The sequence below is a fragment of the Chionomys nivalis genome, chromosome 1 (genome assembly GCF_950005125.1).
Source record: "Chionomys nivalis chromosome 1, mChiNiv1.1, whole genome shotgun sequence".
Classification (NCBI taxonomy): Eukaryota; Metazoa; Chordata; class Mammalia; order Rodentia; family Cricetidae; genus Chionomys; species Chionomys nivalis.
Window position 1 is genome coordinate 164,967,070 of NC_080086.1, and position 12,951 is coordinate 164,980,020.

The 12,951-nt window shown below is 44.9% G+C and overlaps 1 protein-coding gene across 2 annotated transcripts in view; it reads left to right on the forward strand.

Moving 5' to 3' along the window:
* Nucleotides 1-12,951, forward strand: part of Kiaa1549 (KIAA1549 ortholog) — a 137,175-nt gene that overhangs the window by 108,996 nt on the left and 15,228 nt on the right. For both annotated transcript variants that reach the window (XM_057768903.1, XM_057768911.1), the window contains exons 16-17: nucleotides 1,650-1,967; nucleotides 12,485-12,531. In XM_057768903.1, coding sequence (XP_057624886.1) covers nucleotides 1,650-1,967; nucleotides 12,485-12,531 — 365 coding nt within the window. The remainder of the gene's footprint in view (nucleotides 1-1,649; nucleotides 1,968-12,484; nucleotides 12,532-12,951) is intronic.

The window sequence follows — 12,951 nt, forward strand, 5'->3', positions numbered from 1 at the left end:
AAAATAGCCAGCATAGGGCCTGAACCATGATGCTAGAAGAGCACTCCATGTTTGTGTCTGAAGAATGACAGGGGCAGGAACCTGCTGTAAAACGCGGTCCTCTGGGCACGACATGGCCATAGCCGTTTTGCCATCAGAGCCATTGTGTTTATCCTGAAACGGGCAGGGGGAGCCCATGAGGAGGCCCAGAAAACCCAAAGCTCCTCCCCTCTGGAGAACGGATAAGGCAGATTTTCTCGATGGTGCAGCTGTCTGTCAGTTGCCCTTGCCCTTCTAAGCCTCACTTCTCATTAGGTCACCCCAGTGAAACTCATTGAGTATTGGGAGTTTGGTGCCCCCTCTTGGGGTACGTTGGTGTTTGTTCACGTTTGAACCAACCAGCCCTGAATCATAACGGGCTCAGCAGACTAGAGTTCAAGAGAATAGAATTTAAATTCTCAGCCAAGCAAGTGCCTTAGGAAATCTTAACGTTATGGCCCTCAGGTTTTCATTGTTGAGTTCTGTCTCCGTGTGGAGCGCTGTGCTAGAAGATGAGACGTGGGCAAGAGAACTCTTGACTTCCAGATTCTGACGGTAGAGGCTGAGACGTGAAGGGGCAGAGGGGAGACAGAGGAGAGTGGGAAGGTCTAACTCTGTGGATCTCCTTTTGGGTTTCCAGTAGGATTCCCGTGTCGGGGATCCCAAAAGAACCACCCTCCCCAGCGTCAGAACATGTCTGTCCTGCTCCAAAAGTTAAACTCTCTCTCTCTCCTTTTAAAAGTATGACCACTGAGGATGAGATGGGAAGGGCCTAGAGGGCTGGGGCTCCGGAATGTAGGTGAGCGCCTTCTACTAGAATCTGAATGCTCAGTGTGTATGCATGTGCATGCACGCACACACATGCACACACAGTAAAATAAAATAAATCTTGAGCTGGACATGGCGGCACACACCTTTAATTCAAGCACTGCAGAGGCAAAGGCAGGTGGATCTCTAAATTCATGGCCAGCCTGGGTTGCATAGGAAGTTTCAAGCCAGTCAGGGCTACATAGGAAGACCCTGTCTCAAAAAATAAAATGAAAAGGAAGAAAGTTTGAAGAAAACAAAAAGCCATGCAGTTTCTCTGATTCTTGCTTCTTAAACTGTGGATACAGGGCATTAAACTTTAGATACCTTACCTCCAATACCTCCACTTTAGAGACACAATTCCCAAATATTCGTCACTGTTTACCTTGGTGAGCCGTTTTTAAACTGTTATTTGAATTACTTACACACAGATAGGGTGTTTTCTGACTGTTGATAGTCGGCTCCTCCTGTTGGTTTTCACACCCACAGAATGTTGACTGGATTTGTGTAGTGTGCACACTTTGAAGTGTGAAGCGTGGCTGCCTAGGCTCTCAGGGAAGATGTCTCCCTCCAGGTTCTGCAATCCATCTCACACAGCTGAGTTTTACAGAAAAGAAGTTGAACAGTTGAGTAGTCAGTCCCAGTTGGTTTTTCTCCACCTAAAGTCTTTGTCTCCCACAAAATGTGATACATATTATATAGATGAACCCTTTCCCACGCGGCTGGACCACCGTTAAATTCCCCTTTGTGCCAGGATTTTGTTTCACGCTCTGCCCCACCCCACGGAAGCACGCGTGTCACTCTCCTCCTTGCCTCCCGTGCAGTCTGATCCTGACCTCCCAGCTGACGTGCACACGCCATCCTCTGCTGAGCTGAGCAGGTATCCAGGCCTGCCCTTCTCGGCCTCGCAGTACATCCCACCCCAGCCGTCCATCGAGGAGGCACGCCAGACAATGCACTCCCTCCTGGATGACGCCTTCGCCCTCGTGGCTCCCAGCAGCCAGCCTACCAATCCCGTGGGAGCAGGTCCCGGGGTGCCAGCCAGCCTGCCTGTGAACAGCACCCCTTCCAGGGAAGAGAGGCGAGCCACGCAGTGGGGCTCTTTCTACAGCCCAGCCCAGACAGCCAACAACCCCTGCAGTGTAAGTACTGGCCCCCTGGAATTCTCTTCAGGGCATGGTGCTTGAGTTTTGTTACCTAACTGTGGCACATGAAGGCGGTTTCTTAGTTTGATCTACTACAATTAATTCTTAGTGATGGAAGCATCCTTTTGTGCGGGAGGAATGTGGGTGGTGATGTAGAGAGCATCTTCCTAGCTACCTTATGGGGTCACGAAGGGGAGGTGCGTTGTCAAGGTGTGTTCTTGTTGATTCTGTAAAGGGATCAGCATAGAAACTACTCGAATTGTTTAACTTGTTATTGGACCACCTGGTCCTGGAGATGTCCCCAAGGCTGGGAGGGCAGAGGTGCTAGTTCAAGCACAGACAAGAACAACCATTTGCAATGTCAGCTTCCCATCTTGGAAGCTGACATTTTGGGCTTTCATATGTCTTTGTTATCATAACTTATACTTATTATATCTTGTCTGTTTCTATCACATTCTTCTCTGTATGCAGGTGTGAGTGTGTATGCGTGGGTGGGGGATAGGGTTGGTGCTGTTCACATGTGGGTGTATGTGTGGGTGGGGGTGGAGTTGGTGCTGTTCACATGTGGGTGTTTGCGTGGGTGGGGGATAGGGTTGGTGCTGTTCACATGTGGGTGTATGTGTGGTGGGGAGTGGAGTTGGTGCTGTTCACATGTGGGTGTATGCGTGGGTGGGGTGGGGTTGGTGCTGTTCACATGTGGGTGTATGTGGGGGTGGGGTTGGTGCTGTTCACATGTGGGTGTTTGCGTGGGTGGGGGTGGGGTTGGTGCTGTTCACATGTGGGTGTATGTGGGGGTGGGGATGGTGCTGTTCACATGTGGGTGTTTGCGTGGGTGGGGGTGGGGTTGGTGCTGTTCACATGTGGGTGTATGTGGGGGTGGGGATGGTGCTGTTCACATGTGGGTGTTTGCGTGGGTGGGGGTGGGGATGGTGCTGTTCACATGTGGGTGTATGTGTGGGTGGGGGTGGAGTTGGTGCTGTTCACATGTGGGTGTTTGCGTGGGTGGGGGTGGGGTTGGTGTTGTTCACATGTGGGTGTTTGCGTGGGTGGGGTGGGGTTGGTGCTGTTCACATGTGGGTGTATGTGTGGGTGGGGGTGGAGTTGGTGCTGTTCACATGTGGGTGTATGTGTGGTGGGGAGTGGGGTTGGTGCTGTTCACATGTGGGTGTTTGCGTTGGTGGGGTGGGGTTGGTGCTGTTCACATGTGGGTGTTTGCATGGGTGGGGGTGGGGTTGGTGCTGTTCACATGTGACTGTATGTGTGGTGGGGGATGGGATTGGTATTGTTCACATGTGGGTACATGTGGGTGCACATACATGTGGAGACTGGAGGTCAGGCTCAGGTGCTGTTCCTTAGGAACTGCCCGTTTTGGTGAGGTGGGTGGGTCTTTCTCTCAAACTTATCAGTTCTTTATCTCTGAGGTTCGTGTGAATCTTTCAACATAGATTATTTCCCTCGTGACAAGAGATGCAGAATTCCACAGTGTGGGCAGCTGCTGTCATGTGGGAGATACCCATCTAGTCGTTACTGTTCTTACTACTAAACATAGCTTTCCAGTGATAAATATTAAACTTCTTCAGAACACGGGAGACAAGGGATTTGTATCTGGATAGTCAGCTAGGTGTGGTGGAGCATGCCTTTAATCTCAGTAGAGGCGGGCAGGTCAGTGTGAGTTCAAACTAGCTTCGTCTCCATAGTGACTTCTAGCACAGCCAGAGCTACATAGCGAGACCCTATCTGAAGGGAGGGAAGGAAGAACAGACGGACAGACAGGGGGACACAAACCCTGGGGTAGATTGGGGAGTCAGGAACCCTTATCTGTTATGGGAATGGAAAGTGACGTCGCCACCGTGGTGGCTCCTCGGTCCTGAAGTGTTGTGCGGTTCATGTGGCTACTGAATGGGACCAGCCTGCGTGCCTGTCAGCTGGTGGACAGATGAAGATGTGCGCATAGGAAGCGGGACTTTATCCAGCTGTAAAGGAAAGTAATGACCTCCATGGGAACATGGATAGAGCCAGAGGTCATTATGTTAAGCAAATAAGCCAGCCTTAGGAAGATAAATAGCTTTCTCGTGTGTGTAGAATCTAGGTTTATATTTTTATGTATATGTAGAGCATGGATGTAGAACGGGACTGTGAGGGGAGGAAGAGGTCCCAAGAGAAGGGGAGAGTGGAATGCAGGTGACATTTGGAAGCAGGAGCAGCGGCTGTTTGAGGGGAGGAAGGGGTTGGAAGCGACAGAAAGGAACAAAGTGTAATGACACATAGGCATGAAATGCCACTGTGAAATCCCACTCCTCCTCCCTCCCTCCCTCCCTCCCTCCCTCCCTCCCTCCCTCCCTCCCTCCCTCCCTCCCTCCTTCCTTTTGTCTTAATGGTTTTTTTGAGATAGTGTTTCTATGTGTAATCTTGACTGTCCTGGAACTCATTACGTAGACCAGGCTGGCCTCAGACTCAGAGATCCGCCTGCCTCTGCCTCCCTAATGCTGGGGTTAAAGGCGTGCGCCACCATCACCCAGCTTGAAATCCACTACTTTCTATGCTAACAAAGATTTTAACCCAATAAACTATGGGAATGTTGTCCAATGAAAAGGAAAAAGACAAACAGTTTGACCGTTGCTTTTATCTTACTGCTGGGAGTTGTGCTCCAATCTTGCATGTGCCAGACCAGTGGTCTGCCACTGGGCTACATCCCTAGCCCAGATTGCGTATGGATCTGGCAGTGGCGGTCGTTAAATCCAGGCCCTTGTCTAGGCCAGACGTGGAGATACTCTTTGACACTGTGTCCACAGCCAGGAAGCCTCTTAATAAGTCAATGAGGCCCTGACTAGATGAACCAGCCATCCATTTGCTCAGTTTTTTTTTTTTTTTTTCTTTTATTTATTTTTTTATTCTTTTTTAATTAAAATTTCCACCTGCTCCCCGTTTCCCATTTCCCTCCCCTCCTCCCAAATATTGCCCCCTCCCCCCACTCCCCTCCCCCTATCCCCACTCCTCTTCTCCTCCCCCCACACCATTCCCCCTCCCTCTCGATACTGAAGAGCAGTCCAAATTCTCTGCCCTGCGGGAAGACGAAGGTCTTCTATCTACGTCCAGGAAGGTGAGCTTCTAAACAGGCTAAGCTCCCACAAAGCCAGTTCATGTATTAGGATTGAAACCTAGTGCCATTGTCCTTGGCTTCTCATCAGTCTTCATTGACCGCCATGCTCAGAGAGTCCGGAATCAACCCATGCTTATTCAGTCCCAGACCAGCTGGCCTTGGTGGGCTCCTAATAAATCAGTTCCACTGTCACAGTGGGTGGGTGCATCCCTCGTGGTCCTGATTTTTTGCTCTTGTTCTCCCTCCTTCTGCTCCTCATTTGGACCTTAAGAGCTCAGACCGTTGCTCCAAATTGAGAATCTGTCTCTACCTCGATCCATCGCCAGATGAAGGTTCTAAGGTGATATGCAAGAAATTCATCAGTATAGGATAGGGTCATTTCAGGTTCCCTCTCCTTAGTTGCCCAAGGTACCAGCTGGGGACATATTCCTGGACACCTGCGAACCCCTCTAGAGTCAAGTCTCTTGCCAGCCCTAAGATGGCTCCCTTAGATAGGATATATACTTCGCTGCTCCCGTATCCATCCTTCCTATATCCCAACCATCCCAATCCCCCGAGCTCCTCCCATCCTCCCCTTCTCATATTTCTCATCCCATTTCCCCTTTGCCCCATGCCACCTCACCCGCAAGTTCCCAGTTTTTGCCCTGCAATCTTGTCTACTTCCCCCTCTCCATGCGGATGACTATATGATTTTCTTTGGGTTCACTTTCTTATTTAACTTCTATAGGATCACACATTATATGCTTAATGTCTTTTATTTATGGCTAGAAACCGATTATGAGTGAGTACATCCCATGTTCCTCTTTTTGGGTCTGGGATACCTCACTCAGGATAGTGTTTTCTATTTCCATCCATTTGCACGCAAAATTCGAGAAGTCATTGTTTTTTACTGCTGAGTAGTACTCTAATATGTATATATTCCACACTTTCTTTATCCATTCCTCCATTGAAGGGCATCTAGGTTGTTTCCAGGTTTTGGCTATTACAAACAATGCTGCTATGAACATAGTTGAACAGATACTTTTGTCATTTGATGTGGCATCTCTTGGGTATATTCCCAATAGTGGTATTACTGGATCTTGGGGTAGGTTGATCCCAAATTTCCTGAGAAATCGCCACACTGATTTCCAAAGTGGTTGCACAAGTTTGCATTCCCACCAGCAATGAATGAGTGTGCCTCGTTCTCCACAACCTCTCCAGCAAAGGCTATCATTGGTGTTCTTGATTTTAGCCATTCTGACAGGTGTAAGATGGTATCTCAAAGTTGTTTTAATTTGCATTTCCCTTATCGCTAAGGAGGTTGAGCATGACCTTAGGTGTCTTTTGGCCATTTGAATTTCTTCTGTTGAGAATTCTCTGTTCAGATCAGTGCCCCATTTTTTTATTGGGTTCATTAGCATTTTAAAGTTTAGTTTCTTGAGTTCTTTATATATTTTGGTGATCAGACCTTTGTCTGTTGCAGGGTTGGTGAAGATCTTCTCCCAGTCAGTGGGTTGCCTTTTTGTCTTAGTGACAGTGTCCTTTGCTTTACAGAAGCTACTCAGTTTCAGGAGGTCCCATTTATTCAATGTTGCCCTTAATGTCTGTGCTGCTGGGGATAAACGTAGGAAGTGATCTCCTGTACCCATATGTTGTAGAGTACTTCCAACTTTTTCTTCTATCAGGTTCAGTGTGTTCAGACTAATATTGAGGTCTTTAATCCATTTGGACTTGAGTTTTGTGCATGGTGATAGATATGGATCTATTTTCATTCTTCTACACGTTGACAACCAGTTCTGCCAGCACCATTTGTTGAAGATGCTCTCTTTTTTCCATTGAATACTTTTAGCTCCTTTATCAAAAATTAGGTGTTCATAAGTTTGTGGGTTGAAATCAGGGTCTTCTACTCGGTTCCATTGATCAACTTCTCTGTTTTTATACCAATACCAAGCTGTTTTCAATACTGAGGCTCTGTAATAGAGTTTGAGGTCAGGGATGGTAATGCCTCCAGACGATCCTTTATTATATAAGATTGTTTTGGCTATCCTGGGTTTTTTGTTTCTCCATATAAAGTTGATTATTGTCCTCTCAAGATCTGTGAAGAATTTTGATGGGATTTTAATGGGGATTGCATTGAATCTATAAATTGCCCTTGGTAGAATTGCCATTTTTACTATGTTGATCCTCCCTATCCAAGAGCAAGGGAGATCCTTCCATTTTCTGGTATCCTCCTCAATTTCTTTCTTCATTGACTTAAAGTTCTTGTCAAATAGATCCTTTACTTCCTTGGTTAGGGTTACCCCAAGATATTTTATGCTATTTGTGGCTATCGTGAAGGGTGATGCTTCTCTGATTTCCATCTCTGCTTCCTTATCCTTTGTGTATAGGAGGGCAACTGATTTTTTGGAATTGATCTTGTATCCTGCAACGCTACTAAAGGTGTTTATCAGCTGAAGGAGTTCTTTGCTGGAGTTTTTGGGGTCGCTTATGTACACTATCATATCGTCTGCAAATAATGAAAGTTTAACTTCTTCCTTTCCGATTTGAATCCCTTTGATCCCCTTATGTTGTCTTATTGCTATTGCTAGAATTTCAAGCACTATATTAAAGAGGTATGGAGAGAGTGGACAACCTTGTCGTGTTCCTGATTTTAGTGGAATAGCTTTGAGTTTCTCTCCATTTAATTTGATGTTAGCTGACGGCTTGCTATAAATTGCTTTTATTATATTTAGGAACGACCCTTGTATTCCTAATCTCTCTAAGACCTTTATCATAAAGGGATGTTGAATTTTGTCAAATGCTTTTTCCGCATCTAATGAAATGATCATATGGTTTTTTTCTTTCAGATTATTTATATGATGGATTACATTGATAGATTTTCGTATGTTGAACCAGCCCTGCATCTCTGGGATGAAGCCTACTTGATCATAATGGATAATTTTTCTAATGTGTTCTTGGATTCGGTTTGCCAGTATTTTATTGAGTATTTTTGCGTCGATGTTCATGAGTGAGATTGGCCTGTAGTTCTCTTTCTTGGTTGTGTCTTTGTGTGGTTTTGGTATCAGAGTAACTTCAGCTTCATAAAAGGAATTTGGCAATGACTTCTCTGTTTCAATATTGTGAAATACATTAAGGAGTATAGGTATTAGGTCTTCTTGGAAGTTCTGGTAGAATTCTGCATTAAAGCCGTCTGGACCTGGGCTTTTTTTGGTGGGAAGGTTTTTTATAACAACTTCTAATTCTTCGCGACTAACAGGTCTATTTAGATTGTTCACCTGGTCCTGGTTTAACTTTGGTATATGGTACTTATCTAAAAAAGTGTCCATTTCTTTTACATTTTCCAATTTTGTGGCATACAGGTTTTTGTAGTAAGATCTAATGATTCTCTGAATTTCGTCTGTGTCTGTGGTTATGTCTCCCTTTTCGTTTCTGATTTTGTTAATTTGCGTATTCTCTCTCCGCCGTTTGATTAGTTTGGATAGGGGTTTATCAATCTTATTGATTTTCTCCAAGAACCAGCTTTTTGTTTCATTGATTCTTTGGATTGTTTTCTGTGTTTCTATTTTGTTGATTTCAGCCCTCAATTTGATTATTTCCAGTCTTCTACTTCTCCTAGGTGAGTCTGCTTCTTTTCTTTCTAAAGCTTTAAGGTGGGCTATTAGGTCTCCAATGTGTGCTTTCTCCGTTTTCTTTATGTGGGCACTTAATGCTATGAACTTTCCTCTTAGCACTGCTTTCATAGTGTCCCATAGGTTTGAGTATGTTGAGTCTTCGTTTTCATTGAATTCAAGAAAGACTTTAATTTCTTTCTTTATTTCTTCCTTGATCCAGGTGTGGTTCAGTAGTTGACTGTCCAATTTCCATGAGTTCATAGGCTTTCTGGGGATAGCATTGTTGTTGAATTCTAACTTTAATCCATGGTGATCTGATAAGACACAGGTGGTTACCGATATTTTTTTGTAACTGTGTAAGTTTGCTTTGTTACCGAGTATGTGGTCTATTTTCGAGAAGGTTCCATGAGCTGCAGAGAAGAAGGTATATTCTTTCTTATTTGAGTGGAATGTTCTATAGATGTCTGTTAAGTCCATTTGATTCATTACCTCCCTTAATCCTCTTATTTCTCTGTTAGGTTTCTGTCTGATTGACCTGTCCATTGGTGAGAGAGGAGTGTTGAAATCTCCTACTATTAGTGTGTGTGGTTTGATGACTGCCTTGAGTTTTAGTAACGTTTCTTTTACATAAGTGGGTGCTTTTATATTAGGGGCATAGATATTCAGGATTGAGACTTCATCCTGGTGAATTGTTCCTGTTATGAGTAAAAAATGTCCATCTCCATCTCTTTTGATTGATTTTAGTTTGAAGTCAACTTTCTTAGAAATTAGTATGGCCACACCTGCTTGTTTCTTAGGTCCATTTGCTTGATAAACCTTTTCCCAGCCCTTTACTTTGAGTAGATGTCTGTCTTTGTGGTTGAGGTGTGTTTCTTGTAAGCAACAGAATGTTGGATCCTGTTTTCGTATCCAATCTCTTAGCCTGTGCCTCTTTATAGGTGAGTTGAGTCCATTGATATTAAGTGATATTAATGACCAGTGGTTGTTAACTCCGGTCATTTTTCCTTTCTTTCTTTCTTTCCTTCTTTTGGTAGTAGAGTTTGTGTGTTTCCCTTCTTCAAGTTGTGCTGGTGAAGGGTCATTAGATGTCTGAGTTATTGTGGGCATTGTTGGACTCCTTGGTTTGTGATTTTCCTTCAATTACTTTCTGAAGGGCTGGATTTGTGGCTACGTATTGTTTAAATTTGTTTTTATCCTGGAAAATTTTGTTTTCTCCATTTATAGTGAATGAAAGCTTGGCTGGGTATAGTAGTCTGGGCTTGCATCCATGGTCTCGTAGTTTCTGCAGTATATCTATCCAGGACCTTCTGGCTTTCATGGTTTCCATAGAGAAATCAGGTGTAAGTCTGATAGGTTTACCTTTATAGGTAACTTGACCTTTTTCCTTTGCAGCTCTTAATATTCTTTCTTTATTCTGTATGTTTTGTGTTTTGATTATTATATGACGAGGAGATGTTTTTTTTTGATCCAGTCGATTTGGTGTTCTGTATGCTTCTTGGACCTTCAAAGGAATATCTTTCTTAAGGTTGGGAAAGTTTTCTTCTATAATTTTATTAAATATATTTTCTGGACCATTGAGCTGTACTTCTTCTCCTTCTTCTATCCCTATTATTCTTAGGTTTGGTCTTTTTATTGTGTCCCAGATTTCCTGAATGTTTTGTGATGAGAATTTGTTGGTTATGCTGTTTTCTTTGATGAGAGTGTTTATTTTCTCTATGGTATCTTCAGTGTCTGAGATTCTTTCTTCTATCTCTTGTAATCTGTTGGTGGTACTTGTCTCTGTAGTTCCTGTTCGTTTATTCAAATTTTCCATCTCCATCCTTCCCTCGGTTTGTGTTTTCTTTATTACTTCCACTTCATTCTTCAAGTCTTGAACCGTTTCCCTTACCTGTTTGATTACTTTTTCTTGTTTCTCTTGGTTTTCTTGGGTATCTTTGAGAGATTTATTCATTTCCTCTACCTTTTTGTTTGTAATCTCTAATTGGTTGTGGCAGTTTTTCACCTCCTGTTTAAGGTCCTCTATTATTTTCATAAAATTCACTTTTGAGTCGAATTCTTCTAATTCTTCTGGATTAGGGTGTACACTTCTCATTTCGGTATTCCTGGATCCTGGTGATGTCACGTTGCCTTTCAAGTTGTTGGGGGAATTCTTGCATTGGCGCCTGCCCATCTTTTCCTTCAAATGGAGCCAGGAGAGGCCTGATGTCTTGGACCAGTCTTTGCTGTGACTAACTCTCTAGGTGTATCTCCTCAGTGTAGGGGCAGGAACCGTTCCCTTCCAGATGAACTCCTCAACACCAAAACATGGATGCGTGGTATTCCAATGACCCGCGTAAAGAAGGCCGAATGCAAGGGGTCGGGCGGGGTCGATTAGAACACAGGCGACACTGCAGTACAAGCTGGAGGTGCCTGCACTCCCTTTCGGGGGTTGCTGAGGCCTGCCCGCTAGGCAGGCACTCACTGCTCTGGTTGGGTAGCCTTAGTGTAGGGGCGTTTGTGCTCTCTACCGGGACCGTCCGCCCCAGGATAGCACACACTCACCCGTCCCGATGAAACTTCTCGGCACCTACACAGGAACTCCTGGATGCCCCAATGAGCCAGGGACAAAGGGAAGTAGGGCGCAGGCAGAGCAGGTCCAGGAGATCACAGCAGAGACTGCAGCCCCAGCAGCGGGGGCCCGCTTTCCCTGGCGGGGACCTTGAGGCCTGCCCTCTAGTCAGGCCCTCACTGCTCTGGGTTGGTAGCCTTAGTGAAAGGGCAGGAAACTGTTCCACAGCTAAGGACCTTGCAGACAAGGCAGGCTTGGGGGTGGGGGTGGGGGGCGGGTGTGTAGGAAAGAAAGCCTTGCAGCAGGAGCTGGGGGGGGGGGGGCGTTTGTGCTCTCTACCGGGACAGTGCGCCCCAGGATAGCACACACTCACCCATCCAGATGGGACTTCTCAGCACCTATCCATTTGCTCAGTTTTTACAGAAGAAATGAAAGCATTCCTTTTCCGTCGGAAGCCTTTAATGTCGTAGCAGCCTTAGTCTCCCAGTTTTACATTTTTGGCTCTAAAAATTGGCTCCAATAGCACGCAGAATAATTCCAAGATATGTCAAATGGGGTGGCATGAAGTTAAAAGACTTAAACATGGTCAAGAAAGCAGTCAGAGTGTGCTCAGTCAGTCTGTCAATTATATATGGTGGCTCACAGCAGTTCTAGGGGACCCAGTGCCGCCTTCTGGCCCTGCCGACACGGCATACATGTACTGCACAGATGTTCATGCAGGTGAAACGCCCTTACACATAAAGTATAAAATAAAATTATAAATAAGTCAATCAATTGAAAAACTCGCATTACTGCTTTCTGGTGGAGGACCCCGGTTGCATGCTAAGCTATGATAAGAAAACAGTTCTTCCCTGGCGCTGAAGCGCAAACCTTTAATCCTAGTGGTCAGATGGTAGAGGGAAGTGGATTTCTGTGAGTTTGAGGCTAGCCTGGTCTACATAGTGAGTTCCAACACAGCCAGGGCTGTGTAGAGACCCTATCTCAAAGCAAAAGTCAACAACAGACAAAGCAAAAACAGTCCTTGCTAGGTATGTCAGTGTACTCACTCCCTTAATCCCAGCACTCAGGAGGAAGAGACAGGCAGATCTCTTGAGTTTGGGACTAGCCTGCTCTATATACTAAGGTCCGGGCTAGCTTAAGGCAGCATAGTGAAACACTCCTCAATGACAACATAACAATAATAATATTCATGAAAGTTGACCTAAGTTTGTAAGCTTAATATCATCATTTTATGAGTATTAATATTTATTTTTGTGTTCTTTTCCATTTCCCCTAGAGATATGAAGACTATGGAATGACTCCCCCATCAGGCCCATTACCAAGGTAAGCTTTCCAGAAGAAATCCTATCATGGCTTTCTCATGCAGGCTGATTTTTTTTTTCAGTTTTACAAACATATTTTTTAGTTAATTTGAACAGTTATCAAACTCTAGGTTGTGTATTTTCTTGATCTAACCAGAAGAGTAAACTGTTGGAATTTGGGAAGTTGTTCAGTGGCCAAAATGCTTATTGCACAAATGTTAGAACTTGGGCAGGCAAGATGGCTCAGTGGATAAAGGTGCTTGCCACCAAACTTGCCTACCTGATTTCAGTCACGGGGACCCACACGGTAGGAGGAAGAGAACTGACTCCAGCAAGCTGCCTTCTGATCTCACATGTGCCATAGCACTCGGTCACACATAGCTACACACGTACACACACACACACAATGCTGGAATTTAAGTTCTGCCACTGTATGAGAGAT